General features: G+C 61.1%; 1 protein-coding gene across 1 annotated transcript; it reads left to right on the plus strand.

Annotated features, from left to right (window-relative positions):
- Positions 1 to 1,492: 1,492 nt before the first annotated feature.
- On the plus strand, positions 1,493 to 12,449 carry BESB_011820 (uncharacterized protein; the record flags this gene model as incomplete). The annotated part of the gene is made up of 6 exons (XM_029359912.1): positions 1,493 to 3,648; positions 4,071 to 8,912; positions 9,261 to 9,907; positions 10,543 to 10,686; positions 11,095 to 11,308; positions 11,780 to 12,449. The coding sequence occupies 6 exons, from the start codon at positions 1,493 to 1,495 to the stop codon at positions 12,447 to 12,449; spliced, it is 8,673 nt and encodes a 2,890-aa protein (XP_029216579.1).
- Positions 12,450 to 15,930: the final 3,481 nt, after the last annotated feature.

The following is a 15,930-nucleotide window of genomic DNA, read 5'->3' on the forward strand; positions in this document are numbered from 1 at the left end:
CCACGGGAGGGCGCGGAGCTGCCCCGAGGCCAGAAAAGCTTCCAAGCGGATGAAAAGGCCGCGCAGGCCGTCAAGAAGGAAAAGATGAAAAAGGAACAAACAAGCCAAGAAGCAGAGGCGGGAAGCAAGCAGGTCCTTACGCCGTGAAACCGGGGTGTGCTCTCCTCCTCACAGGCAAGAGAAGAGAAGAAAAGACAAATGCAGAGGAAAGCCAAACCGCCAATCGGTTCTTTTAGACCTCGATCAAAAAGCAGACGAGGCGAGAGAAGGTGCGCGTTTCCCGTTCTTCATTCCGCTTTATTGCCGCCGCTCCACGCTCGCATGCAGGCCTTCCCCGGCGGTGCCTTCTCTCGCATGCCCCTGGTAAGGACCGCTACTGGAAAGATAACGAAAAACACGAAAAGACGCGAAACAACGCAAAAACATCCCTTGGCGAAGGCGCTTCTGCAAAGCAGAGAGTGAAGAGGCTTCGCATCTCACTCGACGAAGACGTCGTCTTCCCCTCTGTGCGTCACCGACAGGTGCGCAGCCGACGTGTAAATCGAGGCAAGACGCAGAGACGACGAGGGGGCTCGGGTGAGGGAGCGCACAAAGAAAGGAAGACTTTTGAAAGAATAAGTCTTATTGAGGCCGAGCGGGAACCACATATCCAGAAGACAAGCGGTCTTCGTGTATTTCGCGTTGGCTGCCGCTAGGTCCGGTTCACTGTCTTCTGTCGCTCACTCCGCATGCAGGGAGAGGAAGCCGTTTTTTTTTTCTGGCGGTTGGTCTCCGTAGCTGTCGACTGGTTTCCTGACCAAAACACCAGCTGAAAAGAAGGCAAAATGCCCGTCTTGTCGCACATGCTCCTCTCGCGCTGCTGCGTATTTTTCAGTCTTTTCCCCTTTTTTTTAATTTTATCTGGGCTCACGCGGACGGTGAGGTCGAGCGCTGCGCCGAGAGCTTTTTCGAAGCGAACGCGAGAGAGAGTCGATTGCGCCAGCGAGGTTGAAGAAAGAGGACTATCAGCTTGATTCTTTCCCGGTGAAGTCCGTAGTTTTTCCTCGCTTTCCAGAGCCTTCCATGCGGCGAACGCTCAGGTTTTCGCCGGTTGACGGGCGCAAGCCCGAAGAAATCTCTACTCGCTCGCCTCTCGGTCAGCGGATCTTGTGGGGTGCGCGATTCGCTCGGCCGCGGCGCTGAAACTGGAAGAAGAGGGAAAATGACGAATTGAAACAGTGGGCGAGAGGGCGCGAAGCCACTGAAGAGGCTATTCGAGCAGAGAAGGAAGCCGTGCTTCGCCGCTTCCTTCCGCGTCGAGTCGCGCGATTGTCCCCATTGCGCCAGCAAGCTTAGGGAAGACAAGAAGGCCGCCTTTTCGCAGTTTCATTTTTCGTTTCCAAGGATCGACTTCCTCTTCTATGACGGAGAAGAAAAGAGGGCCTCTGCCTTCCGTCCGTCGTTCACACTTTTTTCATTTCTTTCCACACGCAGCTCCAAGCGAGACCTCGCGATGGCGATACACCGCGAGGCGGGAAAGGCCGCGTGCTCCCGCTCCTCTCCTCCTTCTTGTTCTCCCTCTTCCTGCTATTCTTCCCCTTCTTCTCTAGAGTCTTGTTCTCCTGCGGACTGCGCGTTGGCGGCGCTCCCGTGGACGTCTGAGCAGCTCTGGTGGAGTCTTGAGGACTCTCTGCATCGTTTAAAGAATGCCCACAAGTTGTTTTCTTCTTCCTCCGCGTCTCTGTTTCGCTCGCCGCGCGAGATCATCCTCTTTTCGCTGCTTCTGCGCTTCGCGCGCGCCGCGTCTTCACCCGCTGCTGATCCAGACACACCCGCGAGCGACGAAGGACTCCCGCGAGGGTCGAGGGCGGCCGCGCAAAGCTCGCCCCTTATTCACCAGCAGGTGAATCTACTCGTGACCGTGGTGGAGAGAGAGATTCGATGTGCGTGCGCACGCGTCGAGGCGAAGGAATGCGATTTCTTTCGAGGTGCTTCCGAACAAACCCTGCTTCCCGCGGGCTGGGCAGACGCCTTCCGAGACTCTCCCTCTTCTGCACTCGCGGCGCTGGCCTCTGTCTCGCCTGCTGAGGCTGCGGAGCTCGCACAGGAGGGGGCGGAGGACAGCGCGTTTCAGATCTTTTGTCGAGGCACGACAGAGATCCTGCGCGCCGCGCTGTTGCTCTCCGCCGCCGGTTCCTGGCTGCCGCCGGCCTCCCTCGCGTCTTCCACTTCGGCAGACGCCTCTTCGTTTTCTCTATCGCTCGCTGCAAGCCTCGTCGCGGCGGCGGCGGAGCTTCTGCGCGCGGCCGTTGTGCGCGGAGGCGAGGGCGCGGACTCGAGCCTGGCGATCCTGGAGAAGGCCTCCGCAGGCGCCGCGTCTGCAGATGCCCGCGAGGCTGAAGAAGGCGACGATGCGTGCGACGCGCTGTCGGCGTCGCTCGCGGCTCTGTTTTCGCTCTTTTCACAGTGCTTGCGCGCCTTCCTCTTCGCTGCAGCGCGCCTGCGGCTGCGGCCGCAGAGCGCTGCGCAGGTCTGCTCGCTCCTTTGCCAAACACCTGCGCCCTCCTCCCCCTCTTTGCCTTCAGCGGCCGCGGCTCCGAGGGTGGCGCCGAAGCCTCTTCTATGGCTGCTTTTCTATGTTCAAGGTCTCGCGCATGCAGCGCAGACGGAAATTCAGACGCGCGGCGCCTTCCCCGATGACGCCTCGGCGCTCGAGGCCGCCCGCACGAAGAGCCAGCAGAAGCGGAAGCGGTCTGAGGCGCGTTGGGCCTCTGCGGCGGCCGCGCTGTGGGCTGCGGCGGAGGGTGCGAAGACGCAGATCGCGGCGGTTTTCTCGCTCCTCGTGTCCCACACCCACACCGACGTCCTCGCGTTCCTGCGCTCCCACGCCTTCTCGACGTTCGTCGACAGTCAACTCGCGGCGGAGCAGAAGGCGCTGGAGGCCGCAAGCCGCGCTGCGACTGGTGACGCCGACGACGGCAGCGAGGCGCGTCCCCTGCCCGAGGACGAGAAGTCGCAGCTAGAGGAAGACCCCAAAGGGGGAGGCAGTCGCAGTCACAGCGGCAAGCCCTCGTCCGCGCAGCGGCTGGCAGCGTGCCTCACATGCGTCGTGGCGACGCAGTTCGAGCTCGAGCGAGCTGCGCGCGCCGGCGACAAAAACCGGGAGACGGAGCCGTCCGCGGAGGCGGGAGCCCGCGGCTCCGGCGGACGCCGCAGTCTCCTCGCGCTGCGCGACCGCCTCGCCACGGCAGGCGTCTTTCTGCTGTTGCCGCCGCTCGCGTCGCAGCTCATGACGCAGCTCGCCCGCGCGCTGGAGGACAAGCTCGCGGGCGCCGCCGGCGAGCGCGGGTTCCCGGAGGCGACCGTGGCCTCTGCGGGCGCGCCCGCGGCGGCCTTCGCCTCCGCAGCGGTGAAGCCGTTCCACGGCTTCCTCTTCTTCCTGGAGATCCTCGCGCCGCTGCAGCGCCTCTTCGCCGCACCCTCCACCGCAGCCGCCACGCCGCCGCCGCCCCGCGAGCCCGTGCGCCGCGAGAAGCGAAAGCGCGACAAGGCGCGCGCGGACGAGGTGACCGGCGAGGGACGTGGAGCCCCCGCAGTCTCCGCGCTTGACGGATACTTGCTGTTCCTGAAGGAGACAGAACTCAACTCGCTCGTCGTGACCTGGCGCTTGTAAGTGCAGCATCCGTCTCAGCGACGGCGACAGTAGAGACCGGCGTTGCAGCCGAAGCCGACATGCGCGGCGCTTTTCGACATCTTCTCGTCTGAATCAATGCATCGACTGACACCTCCTTTCGATAGACACACAGCGGATGGTGGCTAGCTCTCTATGGATTTAGGACAACTGCGGACGCCTGCTTTACGCCGCCCCTTGCGCAAAAATTACCTCTTTCTCCCGCTTCTTTACTTACCTATTTCTATTAATCGATCTCGATGTATGTCAGCACCCATATCCATGCGTCGCACAGCCATGTGCTTACATGCTTATATTACATATATATATATCTACATGTATGTGTAGCTATGTGTAGATGTCTGAAAGGCAAGACTTGGGCTGCGTGGCGGCTGTGATGTCGGCTGCGTGCGGACTGCAGTATCACGTCTTCGTCGTCGTCGCTTCCTCTGCTTTCGCTGCGAGACGACGCGCTCGGCCTTCAGCACAACAGCCTAATCAGCTTTGCGTGCTCACTGGTGGTGCGTCTCGCCTCCACGCTCGCGCACGCGGAGCGGACAGGTCTCTTTTGCCCCGCGAGTTCAGCTGCGCCTCGTTCGTCTGCCGAGTTCGCCTGCGCGCGCGCGAGCGTCCTGCGGCAGCTGCAGCGCCTTTGGGAGAGTCTCTCGATCGCCGTTCAGCACTCTCCTGCGTTCGCCGAAGAGAGGCTTCTTCTGCCCCTCTTTGCGCTCGCGGAGCGCGAGCGCGATCTGCTGCTGCCTTGGACTCTGGCGCGGCGAGACGCCGAGTCGCCTGGCCGCGACGCGCTCCAGCTGCGTTCGCTTCTCTCGCCTTCAATAGCCGCGGGCTTGGCGACGCCCTCGGCGTCTTCGCCGACGCTCGCGGGCTGCGCGGCCGCCCTGCCCAGCGAGGCCTTCCTCGCGTCGCTCTTCTCGACCTTTGCCTCGCTTCACGATCTCCCGAGTCTCCTCACGCGCCTCCAGACGTGGCTCAGCCTCTCGGCTTCGTCCGCCGCGCAGCCGGCGTCTTCGGCGGACGACGCCGCAGCGAAGGAGGAGAGAGGCGGCGGGAACGTGTTTGCGCAGAAGCTGCTGCGCGGGCTCGCCCAGCTGCAGCAGGAAGGCGGCGAGCGCATGCAGGCGCGGACTGCCGGGAGACAAGAGGAGGCGGAGGCGGAGGAGGCCGCCGCCGCGTGCGGCGCGCCGCGTTTCTCGGGCGGCTTCTGCCTCTCTGCAGCCGTCGTGGACCGTGTGGAGAGTCTGGCGCAGGCGACGCTCCCCGCGCAGCTCGCGCCGCTAGCCTCGCAGTTCCTCGCGCTGCTGACGCAGACCGACGCCGCCTACCGGCGCGCGCGGTGCGCATGGAAGAAGGTGCCCACCGGCGCGCAGGAGGAGGAGCCGGCCGAGAAGGAGCGTGTGCAGTTCTGGGAGAAGCGGATAGTCGCCGTCTGCGCGGGGCGCGCTCTGCTCGCGGCCTTCCTCCGCGGTGTGCAGGCGCTGCGCGGCTCGCGCCGGAATCAACAGCTCGCGGGGCGGCACCTGGAGGCGGCGCTTCCTGCGCTGGAGGCCTTTTGGTCTCGCGCCACCGCCTTCGCGCTGGACAGCCTGCGCCGCGACGAGGCGACGCCCGTCTTCCGCGAGGCGCTGCCGCTGCCCGCCGCGCGAGAGGAGGACGAAGGCTGCGCGGCGGTGCGCCGCCTCCACGCCCTGTGGACGGCTTCGCACAGTTCTCTCCTCCTCGCCCTCGGCGGCGTCGCGGCGCTGCTCAAGGCGTACGAAGTCCCCGCCCTGCCGGCAGGGCGCAGTGCCGAGGACGACGCGGAGGGCGCCGCCGTCGGAAAATCTGAAAAGCGGGCTCTCGAGCGCGACCTCAAGGCGCAATTGCTGCGCCTCGTGGATGCGGCGCTGAGGCGGCCGAACAAGAAAGAGCGGCGAGAGGCTCGCGCGCAGAGCGTGGATGCACGCTCGCCGTTCCCCAGCCCGCCGGCGTCCCACCTCGCCGTCGAGGCAGGCCTCCTGGTGCTGCTTCTCTCGAGAAACGACGACATGCGCGGCTCGCACGACACACAGCAGACCGACGAGGCGGCGGACGCGCGCGTCGCCGCGCGGCTCCTCCGCTGGCTGGCGGGCGCCCAGCGGCGCGGCGGGCCGTCCTCGTCCCTCGCGGGTCCTGCAGAGTTTCTCGTCGATCACCTCCCGCTGCTTTTCAAAGCCCTGCGCTCGCGCGGAGCGAAGGTCTCTGCGTTCGCAGGCCTGGAGAGGCTGCCGAGCGCCGCCGCGCTCTCCTACGCGGACTTTCTGGGCATCGCACACGCCGCCCTCGAGCTCTGTTGCGGCGCCGGCCGGCGAGCGCTGCCGGCGCTGTTCGATGTGCAGGCCTTTCAGCCGTTCGTGCTGCGCGCCTTCGCCGAGAAGCTGCGCGCGGCTCGCGAGGCCTTCGAGGGCCTCCTCGTCGCGGACGGCGAGCCGACAGCGGATGCGGCGCAAAAGAAGCAGCGGACGACTGCGGACGAAGACGCCGAGGGAGCGGAGGCGGCGCTCGAGAGCCAGAGCCGGAAGAAGCGGAAGACGAAGGGGGGCGATGACGGCGAAGCGCCACGCGAGTCGACGCCCCAGCGGGACGCAGAGACGCTGCGCCAAGTTGAGGAGCCAGTGGCGGCGGCTCGCGAGCTCACGAAGCTCGTTCAGTTCTTCCTCGCGCAGCTGCCTCCACTGTACGCCTCGCTCGCGATTCGCGCCCCAAAGATCTGCGGCGAGCGCACTGAAGATGCCGAAGAGAGACCGCCGCTTCTCGACGTGCAAGAGGAGCTCTGGCGCGCCCTCGCGGCGGTGCTGCAGGCGCATGCGACACACAGCGGACTCGCGCGGAGGACGGAGAGCTTTTCCTCGCTGCCGCCTCGAGCCGCCTTGGCTCTCTGCTCGAGTCCTTCTGCGCCCGCCTGCTCATTCTGTGCGCCTCTGTTTGCGTCTTTGGAGGTCGAGCTGCTGCAGGCGCTCGCGCGGACGGTGGCCTGCGGTGGCGCCGTGCGGGCGCCTGCGGCGCTGGCGACGCTGCTGCGCGCGCGCGTTGGAGGCCCAAAGTCTCTTGTCTCATTCCCCTGCTTCGATTCGCCGTCATCTGCGTGCCTGTCGCTCTCCTCTCTCTCAGCCAGCTCCGCGCTTTCCTCCTGCGCAGGGGGGCGTGAGGTGTGCGCGGCGGACGAGCTTGTCCGCGGTCTGCTGCAGCTCGTCGCCTCGCACGTGGCGCTGGCAGGCGAAGCGGCGCCTAAGGAGCGCGCGGACGAGGCGAGCCGCTGCAGGGGAGAAGTCAAGGAAGAGACGCAGCGTGCGCACGCTTCAGAGGCATGTCGGGTGGACGAAAGACGACTTCTCGCCACCGTTGAGGAAGGCGAAAGAGCGGAGAAACTCGGCGAGGCGCTCGCGGATTTGCTGTGGGAGGTCGATGCGCGCACCGCAGCAGAGCCTGAACAGGCACATGCAGAGGAAGAAGGACCCCGAGACGAAGAGCATAAAATGCGCGAGGGGACGGCGGAGGGAGACAGAGGGTGCGGCGAGGACGGCGCAGGGGTGCAGATTCTCGCTCAGATCTTCTCGTCTGTGCTAGCGCTCGGGTCGGCCTACGAGGAGGCAGAGCCGCGCGGCGACGCTGCGACGGGCGCCGACGCCCTCGAGAAGAAGAAGCGCAGAACGGAGGCGAAGGAGCGAGCGCGAGAGGCCGCGCGCGAGGACGGAGGTGACGGCGGAGACGCAGGACGGGCGCGACCCTGCCCACACGATGGCGGCCTTCTCGCGAGAGCCGTCGCCGCGCGGATTGCCTCGCAGCTGAGGCCAGCAAGCCCCCGCGCGGCTGCGCAAGGCTCCTTCAAGGCTCTTTTCGCGTCTGCGCACTCGGCGGCCTCCGCGCCGGTCTCCGCACCGTCGCTTTCTTCGCTGCGACTTTCGCGCCTGCTCCTTGCCTGCGTTCAGAGAGCTGCAGCGCACGCGGCGACGTGGCGGCGGGCGCACCACGAGGACGGGTGGCGCAGCAGTGCGCGGCGGCATCGCGGCGCCGAGAGCGCCGTCCCAGCGAACGTGAGCGCGCGCGGCGAGTTGCGCGGCAGATGCGCGGAACTCGTCGCGCGTTTCCTCCGCGCGCTTCGCGAGCAGTTGACGCCCGCGCGTCTGTTTCAGTGCATGGCTGCGCAGTGCCTCGCGCTTCGCTCGCGCTCTCGTGCGTCGCCGCCGCCGGTCCGCGCTGCATCCGCCGCCGCAGAGGACGCAGAGGCAGGCGCAGGAGACGACGACGTGAGAGCGCAGCACGCAGCTGTGGAGACTGCGCGCCTCGCGTGGAGCGCGCTCGCGCTCATCGCCTGGGCGGCGCGCGAGGAGACGACGGCGAAGACTCCGCGAAGCGACGCGACCGCGGACAGGACCGACCCCGAGGCGCCTGCACGAGTCTGCGCGGCAGAGGCGCTCGCTGGCTTCTGCGCACAGGGCGACGACGGGACGGCGGCTGCGCGGGCGGAAGGCCGGCTCTTGAGCGCCTTGAGTGAGGCCGCGAGCTTGAGCAAGTCGCGAGACGCATGCGCAGACATCTCCGCCTTCCTCGAGCTCCTGGGAGACGGACTGCGCCTGCTGCAGGGTGAAGGGGGCGGTAGCGAGGCACAGGCCGCCTCCGCTGCGTCGGCGGCCTCAGGCTCGCGCGGCGCGGCTTCTCTGTCACCACTGTCTCCGTGTCCCCTAGCCCGTCGTGACTGCTCCTCTGCATCGTGCGCGTGGGCAGCAGCGAGCGGCGGAGCTCCGCGCCTCTTCGTTCAAGTCCTGAACTCGTGTCGAAGCGATCCCCCCCGGGCGAGTGTAGGGTGTGAAGCGAGTTTAGGGCCTGCAGAGGGTCGCCTGCGAGAGGCCGCCGCGACGCACCGGCTGGCGGCGCGCCTCTGCGCTACTCTCCTGAGGCGGAGTCTCGCTCTGGCGCTGCTTTTCCTGACCTCTCTCTGGGGGGCGGCGCGGCGCCCGCGGAGCGCGCCGCGCGAAAACGAAGCAGCGGAGGGCGACGGCGAGGAGGACGGGCGAGACCTACATCGGGCCTTCGAGAACGCCTGGGTCAGCCGCACGCGGGCGCTGACGGATCTCCTGCTCGCCATGACGACCGACGAGATCGGCGAGGCCTCCGCGTCGCTCGCCGCCCGCCCGCCCCCGCGAGAAACACCGCCATTCGGTGAAGACGAGGAGGAAACGCGAGTGGAGCGGCAGCCGCCGCGCCGCGCGCAGACCGGCCGCGACCAGTTCAAAGCGCCAGCGACCGCCAGGCAAGTCCCTTTCATTTGAAATTCAATATTTCGAACTTACACAGACGTACGCGTCTGTAGTGTTTGAACAAACACGCACACGTTTGCAGCTCTGCATACGATTATCAACCCGTGGGCTCAACTGGGCACCTGCGCATTGGCGCTTTCAAGGGAGGGCATAAACAAATATTCATATATATACAGACGGACATCTCCATATTTGTATTTGAATTCTTTTTTCGTACACGCACAATCTGAGTGTGCCTTTGGTAACGCGTGGTTGTTAAATCCACGATATGTGTGCACATGGCAACGGGGCGAGCGGGGGTTTTTGTTTGTCTTCAGGTGCTGGCGGGCGCTTATGCACGACCTTCCATCTTCCCTCTTCATCCAGATCCTCTGTCGGCTTGAGTCTGCCGCTGCATCTTCTCTTGCTGAGCTTTCCGCCCTTTCTCCACCTTTTGTTTCGTCTTCCTTTTCTCCGCCTTCGTCGTCGTGCGCTGCCGCACGCTACGCCTCGTTCCGCCGCGCCGCCTTGCAGAGTGCGGCTGTCGCCGAAGCCCTTTCCTCGCTTCTCAGCGAGCGCCAGGAGTTGATTCGGTGCTTGCGTGTGGCGTTCGTCCGCTGCTCCTCCTCGTCGCTCTCCTCGCGTCGCTCGCCTCCGCTCGTTGAGATCCTCTGCGTGGTGCTGCAAACGCTGCAGGGGGCCTGCGCGCGAACGTGCGAGGCCGACAGGCTCTCGCTCGTTGACGCGCAGGAAAAAAACCGGGAAAACTTTCTCAGCGAAATTTCGCAGGTATTCCCAACGCACGCACCTGGAGTGCCAGAGGCCGCCGGGCGCCCGCACGCGCGCAGAGAGACGGTTTCGGTCTCCGACCGCGCGCTGGCGGAGCGGTGGAGCCTCGTCGTGCAGCAGGGCCTCTGTCAGCGACTCGGGCACGCGACGTGCGCCTTAGCCGGCGCAGCGTTCTTCCTAGCTGGGGAAGCGAGAAGTAAGCACAGTCCACAAGACAGGGAGCTGCTCGCGAACGCGAAACAGCCACGGAACAGATCGAATCGCTTGTAAGAGTGTTCTGACTCACAGGAAAAACGGAGACGCGCACGCATGCGTACACTCGAGAGGTCGTCACTGTGTCTCTGTGTACCGACCCGCCTACGTACGGGTGCTCCGGAGTTCAGCGATCTCTGCGTCTGTGTTTCGGGCTCGTTCTCCACATATATATCTGGATTTCTACACATGTACTGATGTCTCGATTTCTGCTGGTATCGCCTGGAATGGCCAGTGTATGCGACCGTTTGCAACTCGGCGTTCGCTTTGTGTCTATTTATCCATCAGCTGAAAACGCCTCACCCAAATGCGTCTAGAGGCGCGAAGACACCTACCGCAAAGACTGTCTGACACTGGTTCGGTGCAAGCCTCTTGGTTTTCGCAGGCGTATGCTGCGGCGACAACGGTGTGGGTAGCTCCGCTTTCTGCTGAGTCTTCGCACACCTGCCTCCTAAGCATTCAACCTGATTTCATACACCTATACATATATATATGAATCTATGTAAATAAATCTATGAAACTTTTTGTTGGGGAGTTAGGAGGGCTTTTGCGCGCCTGACTCCGTGTCGCTGCTTTCAGAGCGTTCGCTTCGCTTTTCTGAGAAGGCCGGCGGCGACGCAGCAGCGGCCGCCCCTGCGCTGACGCAGTTGGAGGCTCTCGGCGCTCAAGTCGCCTGCGGCGCCAGACTCTTCACCGATCTTCTGACACAGCAGTACGCAGAGAGTGAAGAAAACGTCGTCACAACCCCAAAACCTAAGAAAGGGAGGAACCGAAAACAAATGGCGACGGAAGTCGGGATTCGCAGAGGCACATCACACAGACCAAGAAGGAAACGAGGGCAGACCCGGCGTTCGCTCAATTGGAGAGCTGTCACGGGGAGGGAACCTAAACGCGAGGGCTGGAGGGGCGTTTAAAGACAAAGTCTCAAATGAAAAATGAAATGACATGTTCTGCATGCTTCGGTGCGATTGGCGCCACAGTGGCGTGGGGGAAGCGAAGTGACTTTGACAACAGCAGCGCTGTCACAACGAATGCCTCATAGGGGTGTCTCATGCTTTCACCGCTCAACTGCGTTTTCCGTTTTCAGCCTGCAGACGCGCCTGCCCCCGTCCGCCGCGTGCCCATCTGCAGCGCGCGCGCCTGTCGTCGCGTCTTCGTCTTCCTTTTCGTCTTCTTCTCTGCAACGAGGACTCGTGGAGGCCCTCCAGTCCCAGACCGGGCGCCACCTGCACGCGCTGGTGTTGCTGCTGCTGCATCCTCGGCTCCGACAGCAGAGTCTCGAGAACGCGGTCACGGGCCTCTTCGGCGACGTCCTGCGTCTTCTCCCGCTCGCGCCACACCTTTTGTAAGACGAAGAAAGACAAAAAAACGAAGTGGCCTAAGAGCCGCTTCGGTCTCCTCCGTCACTTCGGCGCGGCGCGGCCGTGGGCACGCGGGAGGGAGAAATCGAGGGAAGAAAGGAGGAGGAAACGGAATAGACAAATGCTAAGGCCAGGGTCGCGGATTGCGCACAACGCGACGGAAAATAGAGGGAATTTGCGAGGCGGGAGAGGCGGGATAACTGTGGTTTCTGTGAATCGCCTCCGAGGTGGCATGCAGGCGGCGTGGTCACGTCCGTGCTTGAAAGGGACAATCGAGCCCAGCGAGCAAGATGAAAGAAGGCGAAGAAGACATATTGGAGGACATTCGTGTGGTTGTTTTGGCGTCTCGTGCGTTGTGACTTGTCTCGGCGTGTTTCGCCCCCGGGTCGCCTGTGCGTGCTCGCCGCTTCCGGATGGCATTCTGACGCGTTTTCTGCGTTTTTTCGAATTCGCAGCACCTCCTCGGATTTAGTGGACTTCCTGGCGCGCGCGCTGGAGCGTCTGAATCATTTTCTTGCGGCGGGAACTTCGTCCTTCGCCCTCAAGCACGCGATCCGCCGGTTGCTTCTGCTTCTTGCCTCGGAGATCGTCTCCGTCAGGCACGTCCTCAACGTGTTGGTAATTCACATTTCGTCGAATGCGCATGCCCTGCTGGCTTTCGCTCCCTCTCTCTCCCCGCTAGGCGAAGACGAGGCGCGAGCCGCGCCTCCCGAAACGGAGCCTGAGCAGCCCTCCCCAGCGGCACCTGCAAGCGCCGGGGTGCGCCTCGGAGCGCGGCCTCTCGAGGCGCTTCTGAGGCAAGTGCTGGCTCGGGAGGAGACGCAGTCTCGATTGGAGGGCGCAGACGCTGGCGAGAAAGCGAAGTATTGCTGGATTGAGCGCGAGCGCGCGCGCGAACTGAGTTGGCAGAGCTCGCGAAAAAAATTCGTCGCGCAGGTGCAGAGACTCCAGCAGGCTCTCGTGCCCGTGCTGCATGCGGCGCTGGAGGGCGGAACCTCGGGAGACCGCGGCGAAGACGAAGTGAACTTCGTCCTCGCCAGCATCGTAGACAGCCGCACTCGAGCACAACTGGTCGACGCAATCAAACAGTTTCAACAGTACCACAAATTCAGGGGAAAAACGTGAAAGGGCATCTCGCACAAGGCAGGTACTCATATATATATGTATATATATGCGCTCCGTGGGCGATGTGTGTCCATAATGGAACACATCTATGCAAGCATGCAAACTGATATATATATATATATATATATATATATATATATATGTATCTGGAAACCAGCACAAGTATCACCGATCGGCACCCTTCGTGAAAGCGGGGTGAACAAACGCCCCGAAGAAAGATGCAATTACACGAAGCGAAATACACAAGAGGTGGCACCACGATGTTTCGCCGCATTTGCTGTACCCGGCATTATGTATACATATATATATATACATATATATATATATATATATATGCATATGCAGATCCCCGTAAGGCTGCGACAATGTAGTTTGTGCCCAGTGGTACCTAGCCGTTGCCGTGTGGCGTGCGATATCCGGCGGCAGTTACTTTCATGACGGTGTTCTGTCCCCTCTCGTTCCAAATCGCTGCACCAGTGGCAGGAGCTTGTTGAGATTGTGGTTTTATTGTTTCCGGCGTACCCGTTTGTATCTCTGTAAAGCGCGTGCGCTTCGCTCGCGCGCACTCGCGTAACGGAGATGGCTGGTTTCGTCTGTCAACATGTTTCGCCGGTTTGGCAGACGCTTAAGGACTTGGCGTTTCTCTTTGCGTGTAGCAAGTCCTGCCGCTACACGGTGTGGCGACGCACTTCTCGTCAATGAAGCAGTCATGCAAATCACCGATAATAGACAAATTCGACGTGTGCTCGTTCAGAGAATATGAGCTACTTTTGAACACAACTTACACATCTATGTGGGGTTAGGTCTCCTCGCCAGATTCCTAGGTAGCGGTAAATGACACAAGGCGTGTTTCTAAGTACGGCAAAATGCTGCGTAGGCACACGGGGGCACACCTGTCTCCATCATTCGGCGCAGGCGCGTATAGGTGTATGTATGTATAATTATGTGTACGTTATTTGCATTACGGGGTTGTCCGCCGCCACGGCAATCCCGCTGACAGCTGCCCCGCTGTCACCGGGATCAGAGAGTAGTGCAGTCACATCGTCGCCCTACCCAAACTTCAGAGCTGCTGACAAATTTGGCTACACGCAGTGGTGTTAGAGCTCGTGGGTTCAGCAACGTATCCATCCCCTGAGGTGCGGGAGACGTGATACAGGGTTCTGAAAGCTGAACGCTTCAAAGTGGGTTGTTCCCCGGAACTCTCGGCCCCCTGCCTTCAACTTCCTTCGTCTCGCTGGGAATGTTATTTGTAACGCGCACAGGGGTTTCCAGCCGCCATACGTGCGGACGCGTTCCGGCTGAGACAAAGCAGAAGCCACCGCCATTTAACTGAGTCAGCGATCACAGTTTACTAACGCGCACACGGGCGCAAGCTCGAGCTGGCCATGCGCAGAAGTTTATAATGTGGTAATAACGATACGCGGCCTTGCTATGAGCTCTATATTCTGAATGTCTGCTTTGTACGGAAAATATGGCGACTTCTTTGTACCAATATATATTGGTGGTTTGGAAGTCGTTTTCCCAAGAACTAACACGGTCTAGTATTTTCTAGTACCGTTAGTGAACTCTTTTGGTCCAGAAAACGATAGTTTATACAAACCTAGGAGCCGCGTTTCGGCGTGGTCAGGGACGAACGAGCATAATTCCATGTTAAGGAGCTGGCGTAGCAACTTTTCATTGAACACACGAAGTCACGAAAACCGGCGTAAGCGGGGTGCTGCTTGTTGGCGCTTTTAGAAGTTCTGCTAGCACGGAAGGTGCGACAAGCTAGTTCAAAATCGTCGGCAAGCCTAGATTTCTGGTCCTCAGGAGAATTTACAAATTTGGGCGTCGCGCGCGCTCTGCGTCACGACGGCGAAGAGGTGGCACCATGTGAGGCGGGACGCTTCCGGCACGCTCGTCTTTTTGGCGTTTCTGCTCTTTTCTGTCGGTTACGCTACCCGTTTTTCGCACCGTTCTGTCCTATCGGCTCTGTCGTAAAGTGGGCATCGAAGGCAAGCTGGAAAGTCGCGACCTGGTGTCGCGGGCGCTACATATGGTAGACTTTTTGCCACAGAGCGGACGGCGCCAGTCAGAATGCGGGCATCCGATCTGGGCGCAGTCAATACACGCAGACTGTCCCGTCTGCAGAAGCCCAGGAGCTCTTTGTTCCACGTCGCCATTCGTTCTAACCGTCGTCTTGACATATACGGGTCACGATGAGTGGTCGCGTTCGGTCTAGCTATAGACTCGTTCGCGGGAGCCAGTGAAACAGTGTGCTTCCGCGTACAAGGGACAACGAATGGACTCCATTTTCACGCCATCCACACGTGGCGTCGTGGGAGCTTCTCGATGTGCATGGGATCTTCGGGAATGTGGATTGTAGTTGCTGCACGTAAAAGGGTCTGCAAACGTTCAGCACCTCCCTCATTGAAGGCTGCAGGCGAGATTCGGGATTTTTGAGCCTACTACACACTCTAGGTGTCTCTTTCAAGAATGCGTTCCACCCAAAAAGAAGCGAATGACCAGCTGATGGTTCGGGCGCCTCGGTGCTTTTTTCTCGGTGAAAAGCAGGGTGAACGAATAAGCGGTATGGAAACTTTTTCAAGCCCAACTGACAAGAATCTGTCGGGGTGAATACTGCAGGTAACATCTCTATTCCATTTATGGTTTCTAGCGGCGTTTGTGCATCACTGTTGCTGCTAAAGCGCATTCAACGTTACTTATGAAACGCCCATTCGGTCACACTTCTCCCGCTGTCCTTCTGTTTTGCTCCGTTGACAGGTCTCGAAAAAACACATCACAGGGAAGCGAGCGTTGAACTGACACTCGTTTTTAGCTTCGTTCCCGCGACGTGCATGAATTTACCCTTCCTGTAGGATTTGTCTGAGGTCTCACTTCCCTTTAAACCACTCGAGGCACGTGGTCCTGGCTCCGCCTCAAGCCTACACTCTCAAATTCCGAGAGCCTGACCACTCCACGAGCTGGTGTGCTCTGTGCCGACTTGTGCCACGCAAGTGCCTGCTTCACCCCCTTATGAAGCTGCGACGGTGAAAAGTTTCGTGCTTTGTCACAAACACACAGGTGTGAGATGCAAACTCTGCTCTCTTTGCTGAGCACCCTAAGCGCCATGATTCAGGGATGCTGCTTTCTCTTGTCACGAACCATGTTCAGCAGACGTCGCTAACCTGCAGGCCAGGGGTTGACCGTGAAATTTTATGAGTTTGTCATTGGTGTACTGACGCAGGCTCACCCCCAAAGACACCTGCCGCCCCATTCTCATCTGCGCTGCTGTTTGCTGTGTTGACGGTCTGACGTGTGCAGAGCTGTAAAAGGCTGGCTGGGTATAGAAAGCTTTCTTTCAGATTTACCCGGAGCCAACACAGAGAAATTCGTTGTACAGGTCCAACGTTTTTGCGCTGCAGTTGGAGTTCCCGGCACTCCGCTGATATTCATGTGAAGATCTGTCGTCTATAATAGCGCTGTCAGACTGTGTTTTGCC

This window comes from Besnoitia besnoiti, chromosome IX (genome assembly GCF_002563875.1).
Source record: "Besnoitia besnoiti strain Bb-Ger1 chromosome IX, whole genome shotgun sequence".
Lineage (NCBI taxonomy): Eukaryota > Apicomplexa > Conoidasida > Eucoccidiorida > Sarcocystidae > Besnoitia > Besnoitia besnoiti.